Genomic DNA, 15,586 nt, shown 5'->3' with positions numbered 1-15,586 from the left:
AAATAAGAGCAAAGATAGAAAACAACCTAAATGTCTATCAATATCAGACTACTAAGTGGCTATTTTCAAAATGAGCAGATCTTTATGTTTAGATATGAAAACAAGTCTAAGATATATAATTAATTGGAAAAAGCAAAATGTATAGCATACTATAATTTGTGTTAATAATAGAGAGCTATTCAGATGATAGATGGAGATACATTTTTGCTTGTAATAATAGAGAGCTATTCAGATGATAGATGGAGATAAGTTTTTGCTTGTATATGTTTAGAATATTTCTGAAAGGATAACCGAAAACTACTAATGGTGATTGCCCCCTCAGAGGCATACTTGATAGCTGGAAGTCTGGGTTGAGAGAGAGAGAGAGAGAGAGAAAAGTTCTACTGTAATGCACCTTTGCACCTTTTGAATGTTTTCTCATAAACATGTAGAAGCTACTCATAATAAATTGAATTTAAAAACAAAGTCCCTGCTCCAAGCAAATCCCTTGTTCTTCTCTGCTACTCCCGTAGTTTTTACTCACTCTTTCATTGTGTTTGCATATTTATATCACCTACAAAACCATGAGTAATTTGAGGGCTGCGACTGTGTCTCCACTGAGTTTCCATCGCCAGCGGCTAGCACGGTGCCTTACATATGAAAAGGACTTTTGAAAAGTGGTATCTTGAAGAGTGATGAAGGCCCTTTCCTTGGAAGGAAGTCTGGCCATCTTTCCATATGGCCTAATACAACAGCTGAGCAGCTCTGCAAAGCCCTATGTCTGTTCACATACCAGTCCTGGAATTCTACCTTGAAACATGCCCTATCTTTTAAGAGAAGGGAGGATGAGAAAGAGAGAGAAACAAAGAGAGGTCAAAACTGCAACTGAGCTATATTCTATAGCCAATTCAGTTGATTTCATCTCAGCTCAGGTACAATGAGCACTTCCTAAGGGCAGGCCTTCCTAATGGGGTGGCCCACATTTTTATTAGCAATAATCTCTGCCGCCTTCTGATTATCTAGATTTAAGACCACATAATCATCTTCTACGTCACAGAGTGGAGGGAGGAGGGGGAGGAAACAGGATAAGAGGTTCTAAATCCCTCCTAACACTTGCTTCTTCCCTATCAGCAAGATTAGAGCAGTCAAGAGCTGTCCGCATATGTGTTCAGACCCAGTAGGCAGGCTGGGCTGCCCAGGGCCTGAGGAGGGGGCCCCTCTACGAGCAATGCCTGGGACCCTAGGTCTGTGGTCCAGGGCAGCCTCTCTAAGACAGTGCAGGGCACATGATCTTTCCTCCTAGTGGCAGTGAGAAGGCTGGGGACCCTAGGACAGCCAGGAAGGAAAGGCAAGGGGTCTGCTTCTCGCAGCCATGCTGAAACACAGCGACAGGAGGCCGTCTTGGAGCTGCAAACCCTGGACTACTACTGAGTTTGACAACGCACTCCATGCAGGAAACCACCAACACCGCAGGACCATCTGCTCCTTGGGGGGCCATTCCGGCTCCCAGGGCAGCATCCTACCATGGACTGAGGGCAACTATAACTACTACATCGAGGAGGACAAGGACGGGGAGGAGGAGGAGGATTGGAAGAACGGCCTGGCCGAAGAGGACCAGCAGGCAGAGGAGGCCACCACCGCCCGGATGGAAGACCACACTGACTCTCCCGCTGTGCTGTCGACACTGAATGTGAACGTGGGAGGCCAGAGCTACCGCCTGGACACCACCGAGCTGGCCTGCTACCCCAAGACTCGCCTGGGCCGCCTGGCCACCTCCACCAGCCGCAGCCGCCAGCTGGGCCTGTGCGACGACTACGAGGCGCAGACGGACGAATACTTCTTCGACCGCGACCCGGCCGTCTTTCAGCTCATCTACAACTTTTACATGTCCGGGGTACTGCTGGTGCGCGACGAGCTGTGCCCGCGCAGCTTCCTGGAGGAGCTGGGCTACTGGGGCGTGCGGCTCAAGTACACCCCACGCTGCTGCCGCATCTGCTTTGAGGAGCGGCGTGGCGAGTTGAGCGAGCAGCTCAAGATCCAGCGGGAGCTACGCGCCCAGGCGCAGGCCGAGGAGGCGGAGGAGCTCTTCCGCGACCTGCGCTTCTGCGGGCTGCAGCGGCGCCGCCTCTGGAACCTCATGGAGAAGCCCTTCTCATCGGTGGCTGCCAAGGCCATCGGGGTGGCCTCCAGCCTCTTCGTCCTCATCTCCATCGTGGCGCTTACTCTCAACACGGTGGAGGAGATGCATCAGCAGGCAGAGCAGGGCGGCCGGCGGCCCATCCTGGAGCACGTGGAGATGCTGTGTATCGCTTTCTTCACGCTCGAGTTCCTGCTGCGTCTCGCCTCCACGCCAGACCTGCGGCACTTCGCACGCAGCGCCCTCAACCTAGTGGACCTGGTGGCCATCCTGCCACTCTACCTGCAGCTGCTCATCGAATGCTTCACAGGCGAGGACCAGGAGCACGGCAAAGTCTCGTCCCGGGAGCACGACCTTGAGACCGTGGGTAAGGTGGGCCAGGTACTCCGCATCATGCGCCTCATGCGCATCTTCCGCATCCTCAAGCTGGCCCGCCACTCCACCGGCCTGCGAGCCTTCGGCTTCACGTTGCGCCAGTGCTACCAGCAGGTGGGCTGCCTGCTGCTCTTCATCACCATGGGCATCTTTTCCTTCTCCGCCGCCGTCTACTCAGTGGAGCACGACATGCCTGGCACCAACTTCACCAGCATCCCCCACGCCTGGTGGTGGGCCGCGGTGAGTACCGAGGCCCTGGGCTTGGTCACCCTCTTCCCCAGCCCGGCAGGAGCAGGTCCTCCCTTTCCATGGTTATTAGCCACCTGTCTTCGTCCCCTGATGTTTCCCCTGCCTTGTGCCAGGACCATGCCATCTCTGCCTTAACAGAAACAGAGGTGGGTGTTAGAGGGTTGGAAAGACATAGACGCTGTGTGTAGTCCAGTAAGTAACTGACTTTGACTTGGTCCTAGGAATCTCCAAATCTAGGTTTAGCAGATTTTAAGGAGGATTCATTGTTGATGTTTGTGGAAAACTTCCTCATCATCATTCTTGTTATTTGTCACTTATTGAACACCTATTCCCCTGAGCACTTTATAACTTCATCTTAACCCTGAGGTGGTTATAACCACTATTGCTATTTAAAACAGGACACATTGGAAGTGGCTTCAATCTTTTAAGGAAACTGTAGATTTATTCAGTAGAAGAAGTGAGATTTGGCTAAACACCGTCCATCCTAACTGAAATCCTACTGGTTCTAGTTAAATCTGAGTGTGTACAGAAGCGTCTAAAACTGAAACTGTCTCCAATGTCACTAAAATTCTTTCATGACTGAATAGTACTGCCCCATTTTACAGCTAGAGGAACTGAGATGCAGAGAGTTTGACTGTAGACACACAGCTAAAGGTGGCAGAGTGAGGACTAAAACTCAAGTTGCTGCAAAATCTATGGCCTTTCCACGTCCCAGCACTGCCTCTTTCATGCTTTAGTTCTTGTGCAGGCCTCACAGTTAATATATTGGTTATTTTTCTCATTACTTTCTTTGGTATTTGCCTTTTATAATAACTTATTCCATCAACTCACATATCTATATTTCTGGGATGCTACACTAAATTCCTGGAAAATCCCCATATCCCTGAAAATGCTGATTAGGTCTTCTCAGCTCAGTGCATAAGTTGACACGTGCATAGGGAAGAACTGGATGAATGGCTTCCTTATTATTTTTTTTGAGTAGATAATTTGTAATGCCTTTAAAGACATTAAGCAGATATAACCAGTTTTTCCCATGTTAGAAAGTCTATCTTTTCGACATTAACATTGGGTATGTCAGACTCCACAGTCTGATGTGAACTTCTGAGATGAACCAACCCAGGGCTCCTAACAGTGAAGTGCAACGGGATGGAAGATTTGGATTTAGATTCTAGTCCCAGACCTGCCAATAATTAACGCGACCCTGAATAATGAATGAGCTGTGAATGCTTGCTCCTTCACTCCCTGTCCTCGTTGTCTTCATCTTTTAAACGGGAGGATGTAGAGCTCTACAGTTCACTGAGTCTTCCTTCCTTGGAAAGTGAGTGCTCATATGTACAACAGGATGTGTGAGCTTTCTTCAGTGACGGGATGAGGTTAGGCTCTTCCAAATGAACTAGCCAAATACTGCTCCTCTGATCATATTCCAATAACAAAAGGTCATCCCCATAGTAGATAAACCCTGTGTATAGATCAAGCTGATAGAGGATGATTTGTCCCCAGCAACTGACATTTACTTTGGAGGCGAGTAAAGCGGGAAGGAAAAAGAACAAATCCACATGCTGATGATATAATTCCAAGGTTTAGACAGTCAAGTTTCCATTCATCCAAATAACTTAGAAGGCTACGTATAGAAACTGGGCTTAGTGGACTCTATGATACTCTAGTTTTAACCCACAAAAGTTTTTTTACTGTTTGTATATTAAGATTTTCATAAAATTTTAAAAGTTATTTATTTTTTCAGTTACAGTTGACATTCATTGTTATTTTATATTAGTTTCAGATGTACAGCATAGTGGTTAGACTTTTATATAATTTATGCAGTAATCCCCTAGTAGCCACCTGGCACTACACATATTTATTGCAATATTATTGACTATATTCTCTATACTGTACTTTACATCCCCATGACTGTTTTGCAACTACCAATTTGCATTTCTTAATCCCTTCACCTTTTTCACCCAGCTCCCCAACCCCCCTCCCACCTGGCAACCATCAGTTTGTTCTCTGTATCTATGAGTCTGTTTCTGTTTTGTTTATTCATTTATTTTGTTTTTAGATACCACATATAAGTGAGATCATCTGGTATTTGTCTTTCTCAGTCTGACCAATTTCACTTAGCGTAATGCCCTCTAGGTTCATCCATGTTGTCACAAATGGTAAGATTTCATTCTTTTTCATGGCTGAGTAATATTCCTGTGTGTGTGTGTGTGTGTGTGTGTGTGTGTGTGTGTGTGACATCTTCTTTATCGAATCACCTATTGATGGGCACTTGGGTTGCTTCCACACCTTGATTATTGTAAATAATGCTGCCATGAGCATAGGGGGTGCATATATCTTTTCGAACTAGTGTTTTGGATTTCTTTGGACAAATACCCAGAAGTGGAATTGCTGGGTTATAAGATAGTCAATTTTTAATTTTTTGAGGAACCTCCAAACCATTTTTCACAGTGGCTATACCGGTTTGCAGTCCCACCAACAGTGTATGAGGGTTCCCTTCTCTCTGCATCTTCACCAACATTTGTTGTTTGTTGATTTATTGATGATAGCCATCCTGACAGGTAAGAGATGATATCTCACTGTGGTTTTTGAATTTCTCTGATGATTAGTGATGTTGAGCATCTTTCATATGTCTGTTGGCCATGTGTATGTCCTCTTTGGAGAAATGTCTATTCAGGTCCTCTGCCCATTGTTTAATTGGATTGTTTTTTTTGGTGTTGAGTTGTATGAGTTCTTTATAAATGTTGGATTTTAACCCCTTATCATATGTATCACTGGCAAATATCTTCTCCCATTCAGTAGACTGTCTTTTGTTTTCTTGATGGTTTCCTTTGCTGTGCAAAAAGTTTTTAGTTTGATTTTTATAAAAATTTTGTTGCTATTATTGGATTTTTCTTTTGAAAAAATTTTCTGAAGTAAATGTCCATTAATTCCCTTTAATTTCTTGATCTGTTTAACATACAATAATGTTTGGCATTTTCAAATTATCCCCTTTTTATAGTAACAAATTATTTTACTCAAGATCAGTGTTTTCCATAAATTTTACAATAAAAATTGAATTGACATTTTGGTTTTCTATACCTATATCTATATCTAAATATCTAGATATATAGATAGATTTTTTTTTAACCAATGCAAGCTATCTTTTGTGGACATTGTTTCTATCAGGCCATGTTTTCACAAGCCAAAACTTGCACATTTCAACTTTACCACTGCCCAACCTTAGCTTTTACCAATGGCTTTTGTCCATTTTATTATCTGACAATTATTATTGCCAGTAAAAATCATTATGAATTAGATATAAGACTGATCATTTGTATTGGTTTCTTAACTAATCTATGAAAACAATAAGAGCAATTCCTCTGAACACTCCAGGACTACCGTATTCCTGAGGGCTGATTTTTATTAGCTCAGTTCTGCTGACACTGCACATTGTGTATTAAGGGTTATAGTTGTCTCAGTAGAGCAAAGAGAAAAGAACACTGTCCAAATGATGGAGACAAAATGTCTTATTTCCTTATGTAGATGCAAAGTAAAAGGATGCAAAATATCAGGGCCAATTCCTCATGTTACCTACAAAACCCCATGGTATTCATTCACTGAGCGAGAAGGTTTTGAGCATCTCCAGTGTGCCAAATATTATTCTAAATACTAGGAATAGCGAGTGATTTAAAAAAAAAAAGTAACATTCCCTCATAGAGTTTATGTTCTAAAGGAGAAAGATAATAATTTCAGATATCGGTGTGTCTTGTATAAGACAATAAAATAGAGAGTGACTTGGATGACAGAATCTACTTTTCTGCCTTTGATGCGATGGTCAGAGAAGCCCTCTTGGAGAAGATCACATTTAGGTAAAATTTGAACAATGAGAAGAAACTCATCTAAATAGATATGACTAAACAGACATGAGAATCTGAGAAGTTCAATACGAGAAGTAACTCTGACCCAATGGTCTCCAAGCATTTTATTGATCATACATGTCATAATGAAAAAAGTTTTGAGCACACCCGTGATAAATGTGTATTTAGTTATTCATAAATTCTAAGTTATATATTGCCACAATAATGATGATTCACAAACCACCCCAAAACGCAATGACTTAAAATGCCAAGCATTTCTTTAGCTCATGAGTTTGCAAGCCAGCAATTTAGACTGGTTTCAACTAGAAGGTTCTTCTCATTTGATCTGGTGTCAGTCACGCATATATCTGATGGTCAGCTGGCTGACAGCTAGGATGAAGGAGAAACCAGGCCACATGTCTTTCGTCCTCCAGCAGACATGTATCCATGGCCATGACAAAGGGCAAGAGAGAGAGCGAGAGAGCAAGCCCACTCACACAAGCACTATAGAAGCACTGTTCATTTGCTGAACCCATCACCCAAAACAACTCTGAAAGCCAACTCAGAGACAAAGGGCAGGGCAGGTTAGCCCACGCATTATCAAAAGCACTGCAAAGTTGTATGGCAAAGAGCTTGGATGTAGGAAGATATCAAGAATTAGGTCCCATAATAAATCACTCTACTGCAGTAAGATATTCCTGCTGAAATATATTATACCCATCAGAAAACATACTCACACATTGTAATTTTAAAGATGGGGTAAAGAGTAATAGGATTGATATCTTCTTCCTCCACTCCAGGGCTGAATCCCTCATGGTATAGTGACCCACATCAGAAACAGATTCTCTGCTCCATTCTTCTGCATGTTTTAGCACTTTCAGACAATCTCAAAGCTGACTTGCTTTTAAAAATCTTTCCTCTCTCTCTGTTAAGGATCCTGCAACCGTCCTCTGTTCAGCTCGAGGTTTTAAAGAGGAATACAGTAATTTTTATTATTGTGAATTCTCCTACAGCTACAGAACAAATCCCTCGTGGACATTTATGTCTGCAAATGTTCATGCATTAGGCTATTAGACCGGTCCACTTGTTTGTCACATAGAGGTGATTTGCGAGCACTGATGTAATAGCAAACATATGTAAAATGCTAGCCTGTAGTACATCTGCAATAAATAGAAGCTACTATATCTGACTAGTTAATAGTCTTTCTCACATGGAAGCAATAACCTTCGCTTCCAGATTCATTTTGGGGAAAATAAAACAGAAGTGATTCCTTCTCTACTGGGGAAAGAGAGAGACTGTGAAACGTACAAAAGGGTCAGCTGTTCTATCTTGGGAGGGCTTCTGAGTGTCCAAATAGGCCCACACTTGGAGCAGCTCCAGCCATGTTGGGGCTCTCAGGGTTGCCTGGGTGTGGGAACTGCATGGCACAGCTCAACAAGAACAATTAGCTCTATGATGAAGCTGTAATCATTGGCCTCCAGTGTGCCTATGTTTTTAAGTAGAAAAGGGCAACCGGAGTGTTCAACAAACCATTTCCTTCTGAGCTTACCAGAGCAACTTAAAGCTGTAGAAATCAAATAGGAAACTATGTCATGAATTCATTCCTTCAACAAATAAAAAAATCTTCAAAAAGAAAGTTTACTTCTAGGTGAGGCATCAGATAATTGTACCCCAGAGACCTTGCTCCTATCTTTGTCCTAAAGGATGATATCATTGCAAATAGGTGGTACTTACAAGATCACTAAGATTTATTTTATTTTATTGTTATTGATTGCTTGCTTTGAGGAGACTGATTTGAAAGGTGAATCAGTCAAGTTAGAGTTAGGAAAACAGGAAACAGTTTGGGTGTTTTAAACAGGGAATTTGATACAGGAAAATAGATACATGGTGTTAAAAGGCTAGAAGCAAAAAGGGGAAACTGAGATAACCCAAAGATTGGTAACTGTAGGAAATAGCTATTGGCCCTAGAATTGGGGGAATAAATAGGAGAAGGCAGAGTTACCAGAACCAAGTAGTACAGAGGAGGAGCCTCTGTGTAGCTGTTGCAGGGACTTTGAAGATTACACCATGAGGTCGATGCCAGGTATGCTGAAAGATGTCTGAGCCGCAGATATCTGCTATTAGAGGATGATAACAGAAACAGGAGCAGGAATAGAGCCCCTTATCTCCTCATCACACCTTCCAGTCTCCTAACAGTGTCTCTCATTGGCAGGACATAACTAGAAGATAGTGGGCAAGGGAACCTGGGAAATGTACTTTGCAGACTCCTGGCTGCAGTGTTACAGAATAGAGTACAGAAGTGTGTCGGTTTTGAGACAGAGAGACAACAGGTAAATGTCTGCCACAGAAGGCGTTCAAGCCCTCCTAGCTCCTTCAGAAATAGCACAGGAGCTTTAAATGGGGCAAAGACTATGAGGCACTTCCGTGACTTTTGATCTTGTGGACTTCTGATTTGGGGGTGGTCCCCTTTCATCTCTTTAAATTATGCTCCTCCTGTTTGGCCAATGTGACTTGAGCAGGACATGACAGAATTGCAGAGGGCAGGGAGAAGTACCAGGTAAGCTGAAGATGGCAAAGGGCATGGTTACTATTATGTACCTTCCTGTGGGTAGATTAATAGATCCCAAACTTGCTTTAGCTTTTGCATAGCTCCTCCTGATTGTACAATTTACATACATGTCCGAACTGTAATATACAGATGAGGCTAGTTGTTCTCTTGAAGGTAGTCACCCATGACCTGATTCGTGCTTCCACTGATCAAAACATTCTCTGAATTCCACTGAGGAGTTATCTTTAGAGTCTGTGACATATCCATTTGCCTTGTAATGGTGCTCAATTTTTACCTCTTTGAGGGTGGATTCAATATTTTCAAAATGGTCAAGACCCTGAGTTTAAGATTGGCAACTACAGTTAACCCTTGAGGTGGCTCATCTCTAGTTGAGGCCCTAATTGTGCCTTAATTGTGGCCCAACAAGACCACTTGTTTCAAGGTCACGCCACTGAATCCTCTGTGCAGATTATAATCCAAAAGAGGAATTCCTAAAATATTTGTAGCAACAGCAGCATGGATAGGCTAAGTATCGCCTTTGAAGCTAAATCCTTTGAAGGAATGAGTTATGTAATTGAGGTAGATAATAATTTTTGCCAGAAAACGTTAGTCTTTACCACCATACATTCTTTGGGAAAACTAGGAGGGGTGTTAAGTATTTTGAAAAATCAGTTTTATTCCCTGGGATAATTCCTAGATGCATAGATTACTGGCAGCCAAGGTTTAATCTATGCCTAGTACATTATGAAGGAAACAAACATTTCTTGTTGAAGGAAAAATTCAAGTGTAGTCATTCTAAAGTTTTAGAGAAAAACTGGATGCTGTCCTCCTTGTAATGCTTAGCAGGCCAGAATTTGATAATTAGTTGGTGAGCTGCTGGGGGAAGGTCACGTTCTGGCTTTTGGGAGCCAAAGGCTAGGGAAAATATGTAAGTTTTCAACGGAATGGTAAATGTCCAGTTTACAGAATGGCTGAGCCAGCCAGTTTTTCTCAGGATATTAAGATGGACTGTAGAATTTTTGGTCACATTTCCAAACCCAATTCCTGCTAATGTGAGAACTCACTCTGTGAGTTCACATGGGTCAGTCTGGGGCCTTCAATTTTTAATGCTCATCCAGAGAGAAATGGTTTGGACTGTGGAATGTGAAACAAAAGCTTCCTAAAGCCAAGGAATCCTGAGTTTCCCTTGGAGCCAAAGAGCAAGCAGATTATTGGTTGAGTCAAATTATCCATAAAACTGACAATGCATAAATTAGCTATGCATTTTGAACAAATTCTTCAGCACCAGTCATACAGAGCCTCCTAGCAGGAGACATCGTTTCTTTAAAAATGGATATCCAAGATATACAAAAATATTTACACCATATTATGCAGATGAAGTACTTAATCCTCCTTAAGCCAACTCTCTTTGTTTTTGACTTTTCACTCAAAGTTCAGCCAAAAAAAAAAAAATGAAGTTGGGTTTGGGAGTGAAGCAAAGCCAGAATGGGGATTGACTCAAAGTTCTAAAAAGGCGCTTTGTCTCAATGATTTTCCTCCCTCTGTATCCCAGCCTACCCCCCCACACACACACACCCCATCAATACTGCACCCATGAGGGGCTGGTTAACCTCAAAGCCTCTGCTTTGGCCCTTCATGGATGCTTTCTATTCTAAAACTATCCTTCCTGTCACTCACCCCTATAGCCAAATTCCATGTCGGCTTCTTCCAGAGAATGTAGGCTGACTAAACATTCATACAGAGGTGTGAGTGACGTATGAAAGCTATCATTGTTCAGTGCCGACGCCCGGACAGAGATCTGACCCGAGTTCTTTTACTTTTGGTGTGGCCAACGACAAGAAACACACACACACAAACGTGAGCATCCTTTGAGATTAACCCACTATCTCCCCTTATCACTGCCTCTCATCACCCTTTGGCCCAGGAGGTAGGAAAAAGACTCTCCTGGAGCCCAGTGTGTCCGTTGCAATCCCCCTCACAGGGCATTCAGCAGGAGCCAGGAGGAGCCTGCTTCCACATCCTCACTTACACACCCTGAGCCAGGCACTCCTTCAATTCCCAGAACAACCTTACGAGGTAGGTACTGTTATTCTGTCTGCGTTTCACAAGCAGAAACAGAGGCAGAGAGAATTTAGGTGACTCGCCCAAGTCACTCAGCTGAGAAGTGACCCACATCCCCGTCTCTTTCACCTAGTCCACACCATCCTGCCTCCCTTCGAGGCTTGCTTGTATTATTTTACGGTGAGAAGAGGCAGCCCATCCCTCAGTGGGTCTCTCACCAACGATGGCGCAGTGAGGGGTGGAGCCTCCTCCACCCCAGGGGAGAGCTGCGAGCTTTCTCATGTTACGGGCTGGTTGGAGCTGCGGTGTTATCACTCCACCAGATTTCCCAAGCTGGCCCACTTCGCCATTTCATGCTAGCTAATCTATCGCACTTATTCGAAATTCAAACTAGCCCTTACATCATCAAAACAAAAATGTTTACATTTCTTACCTAAAGGCCAGCTTGGATGACTTCGTACGTTTTACTTCCGTCTGCCAGAAAATTGTGGCAACAACAACACAAATCTATGAGGCACACAGGTGGTGCCAGGAGTTGTGCAATGCACAATTTTTCAACGAAGCAACAGCCCTGCCTACAAGGCTTCTGGTAATTTAGCCAATAGTCTGAGGGGCCAAAGGGAGTCTTAGTACATGAGGCATAAAAAGCAGGCCCCAAGAGATGTTCCTGGGTTTTCTCTAGCTACTCTGATAACTAGTCCCATGGGAATCTGCATGTTAAAACTGAAACTTGTTAACCTAAATAAATTTCTAATTAGTTGAATCTAAAGCAGCCTGACAAGAGTGATGGGAAGAGTCTCAGGTAAGGTAAACATATCTTTGGTTGGCAATGTCTTTCAAAACAGCCCCTTCATAAAACAATGAGCGTGTGTTTCTCCAGACAGTTCCAATTAAAGCACCTTTATATAAAATATCTCATTTGAACGACATAACTTGGACAAGTGTTATAATTGTCTCTATTTTAAAGATGAGAGGACAATGGACAAGGTTGTTTAATGACTTTTGTGTGCCCGATACTATGTTAAGTACTTTATATACATTTCTTATTTGGTCTTCACAAGAACCCTGATAGGTAACATCCTCCTGTTTTTGATGAAGGAACCAAGGCTTAGCTACTCTGAATGTTTTGCCCAAGGCCACTTGGCTGGGAAGGTCAGAGTCAGGACTTGAATCCAGGTCTGACTGGTTCCTAGCCCCAGCTGTTTTCAGTATGGAGACCATGTCGGCAAACTCAGGGCCCCCACTCCTAAAGCTGGCCCAAACTGAGGGGAGGCAAAGACCAACATTTATTGAGCCCATTCTACACCATGGACTTTACATGTTATCTTATATGCTCTCCACAACAACCCTTTAAAGTAGGTATTGTCTCCCCTGTATTGTATATAAGAAAATTCCCATGTGATAGTCAGCATTAGTAACAAGTCTTTTAGCTCCAAAGCATACATTCTATTACACAGGTCCTGCAGGCAAACTCTCTGGTCCCTCCCAAAGCTGACTCCATGGGTGCTGTTACACACCCCACGGCACTTTCAGGGAGACAAAGGCCACCAGAATAGGAGACAGTGCCTGTTCTCTCCCTCTCTTCTCCTCCCTTACGGAGCTAACAATCCCATCCTGCTTTCCTTCCTATACAGGTGAGCATCTCCACTGTGGGCTATGGAGACATGTACCCGGAGACCCACCTGGGCAGGTTTTTTGCCTTCCTCTGCATCGCTTTTGGGATTATCCTCAATGGGATGCCCATTTCCATCCTCTACAACAAATTCTCCGATTACTACAGCAAGCTCAAGGCTTATGAGTACACCGCCATACGGAGGGAAAGGGGAAACGTGGACTTCCTGCAGAGAGCCAGAAAGAAGATGGCTGAGTGTTTGGCTAGAAGCAACCCACAGCCCACCCCAAGGCAAGAGAATTAATATTCTGTAGGACAGGAAGCTGATAGACCTGTGACTTTCAAGGCTTCCTTTCTCTTTCCTTTTTTATCATCAGGATTGGCAGTGAAAGGATATGTGAGGCAGATGTACACAAAGGGCATTAAGTTGATGAAGTTCAACCTCTAGAAATGTTCATTTTAACCCAAACCCGGACTGCCTCATACTGTGTTGTGTGAGAGTCTGACCTTCCCAATGACACTGATATTGAAAACTCCTTGAGAGAACATCTTAGATTTCTCTTGTAGCTTCTGATGGCTCCTCAATAAATATTTTTGGACTTGAGTTAACTTGAGAAGAATTTCTTTACATTAAAGAAAAAAAATCCTTAATTTTCCAGAGAGAACGTTGCATCAGGAACTACATGAGCTCTAGAGTTAGACCAACCTCGGTCAGAAACCCAGATCTACCAGCTGTAGGATTTGGGGCAAGTTACTTTAACTGTCTGAGCTCCGTTTCTTCAGCTGTAAAATCTAGGTAATAAGACCTGCCTTGTAATATGAACATGGGGAACAGAGATAATATTTATAAATGCTCAGTAAATGGAGGCTATTAAAACTCTTTGAATGGTGTTTTCTAGTAGATTCTCTAGACTGAAGGCTCTCAACCCAGGAGATCTTGTCATTGTCCATCCCCCCTTCCAACCCTGAGACATTGGGCCATTTCTAGAGACGCTTTTGATTGTCACCATTGTGAAGGAGGATGAGGGGGCTACTGGCATCAGCAGAGTCCTGGGAGGCTGCTAAACATACACAGGACAGCCCCATAGCCAAGAATGATCTGACCCAAAGTGTCAGTACAGCCCAAGTTGAGAAACCTTGGTCTAGAGTTAATATTGTACAAGAGCTCCCAGACTTGACCTGTGAGACATGCTCAAGTGTGCTCGTCCTCCTTCCCTTGATAGGAGTTCACACATGTCTTCACTTCTCCCAGCCTCCTTTCCCTTACCTTTTCACAAAAGAACAAAAATAAACAAAAAAACCTCTGCCTTTTGTGGATTGTTCTGTGCTGAGCACTAAACAAAGGGAATTAAATCGATGTGGTCCTCTGTTCCGGGCTCCACCTGTGGGTCAGAAAACCATTTCCGGGCTGGCCGAGTGGCGTGATGGTTAAGAGCTGGCTTGGGACGCCAGAGGGCCCTGGTTCGGATCCCACATATGAGGGCCAGTGACACTGCCCTCCACAGCTAAGATGCTGAACAACCTCAACCTGGAGCTGGGCTGCCGTGAGTCGCCGGCCATGACATAGGCTGCAGCCCCTGTGGCAGTGGGTTGCCATGGGCTACCGTGTGTAGCCAGCAGCCAGCGTGAGCGGCCGTCCAGAAGCCAGCGACTGATCTGCCTCGCCTGGGAAGAGTGCAATGATGGTGCCAACTTGGGCCAGTGAAGCAACGTCCTCCACAACTAGATTGAAGAACAAAAGGACAGCAACTTGTCTGTTCCCCTTTCCCCAATTCCCCAGCGCTGTTCCCATCCCCCAATTCCCCAATAAAAATCTTTAAAAAAAGAAAGAAAAGAAAAGAACACCATTTCCTACAGGGCGCCGCCCTTTCTCTCCCTGTTCCCTTTTCCTAATCCCTTCCTTCCTCCACAGGCCTATTAGAAATTGAAGTCCTGGAAATGAAAGGCTTGTTCGCACTGAGCCAACAGAGATTGTCCCTGTAAGTAGAGCTTTTGCCATGCTGACCATCAAATTCATCTCAGGGCATGACTGGACCTACGCTTCTGTGATAAAAATAAGAGTAATCGTTTTTGTGCATTCTTACAATAACAGGCACTGTAGGTTGTATTTTATAATGTATAACTTCATTTAATCCTTAATACACCCCTAAATAAGGTATTACATTCCTTTTTATTTAGGAAGAAATGCAAGCTCAGAGAGGTTAAGTAATTCGCCAAGTTGACAGTCAGTAAACGATGGGACTGGATTTTCAGCCCTGGTCTGTCTGACCCCCGAAGGCTCTTGCTCAAAGTCTACACTTGTGGTTTTCAAATTGCATCAGCATCAGCTGGAGGGCTTGCTGGGTCCACCCCCAGAGTCGCTGATTCAGTGGATCGGGTGATGCCCAAGGCTCTGCATTTCTAGCAAGTGCCAGGTGATGCTGATGGTTCAGGGACCACATTCTGAGAACCAAGGGGGTCTAAATCACTTCACTCTGTACCTCCCATGATGGGCTATGAATATGAAACTAGAGTGCAGCTGGAAAAACTAGATTTAGATCTCCCTCTCCCTTACTCCGAAGCACCCTTAACATCATAAGTGACGTTATGATGGCATCTGAAGGGCAAACAGAAGCCCTACTATTGGAAGGTTGCTAGATAAAATACAGAATGCCTGCGTAAATTAAAATTTCAGGTAAATAAAAAATAATTTTTAGAAGTACATCCCAAATATTGCATGGTATGTACTTCCATTAAAAATTATTTATTGGGCAGGCCAAGTGGCTCAGTTGGTTAAGAGCTTGCTCAAG

The 15,586-nt window shown here is 43.7% G+C and overlaps 1 protein-coding gene across 1 annotated transcript; it reads left to right on the top strand.

The window, feature by feature from the left end:
• The first annotated feature begins 1,115 nt into the window (after window positions 1-1,115).
• KCNV2 (potassium voltage-gated channel modifier subfamily V member 2) lies at window positions 1,116-14,101 on the top strand. The gene is made up of 2 exons (XM_019645879.1): window positions 1,116-2,731; window positions 12,820-14,101. The coding sequence occupies exons 1-2, from the start codon at window positions 1,352-1,354 to the stop codon at window positions 13,099-13,101; spliced, it is 1,662 nt and encodes a 553-aa protein (XP_019501424.1). The 5' UTR covers window positions 1,116-1,351; the 3' UTR covers window positions 13,102-14,101.
• Window positions 14,102-15,586: the final 1,485 nt, after the last annotated feature.

Source organism: Hipposideros armiger, unplaced genomic scaffold (assembly GCF_001890085.2).
Source record: "Hipposideros armiger isolate ML-2016 unplaced genomic scaffold, ASM189008v1 scaffold_95, whole genome shotgun sequence".
NCBI lineage: Eukaryota > Metazoa > Chordata > Mammalia > Chiroptera > Hipposideridae > Hipposideros > Hipposideros armiger.
Note: the sequence above shows the minus strand (reverse complement) of the source record. Positions and strands in the feature narration are given on the sequence as shown.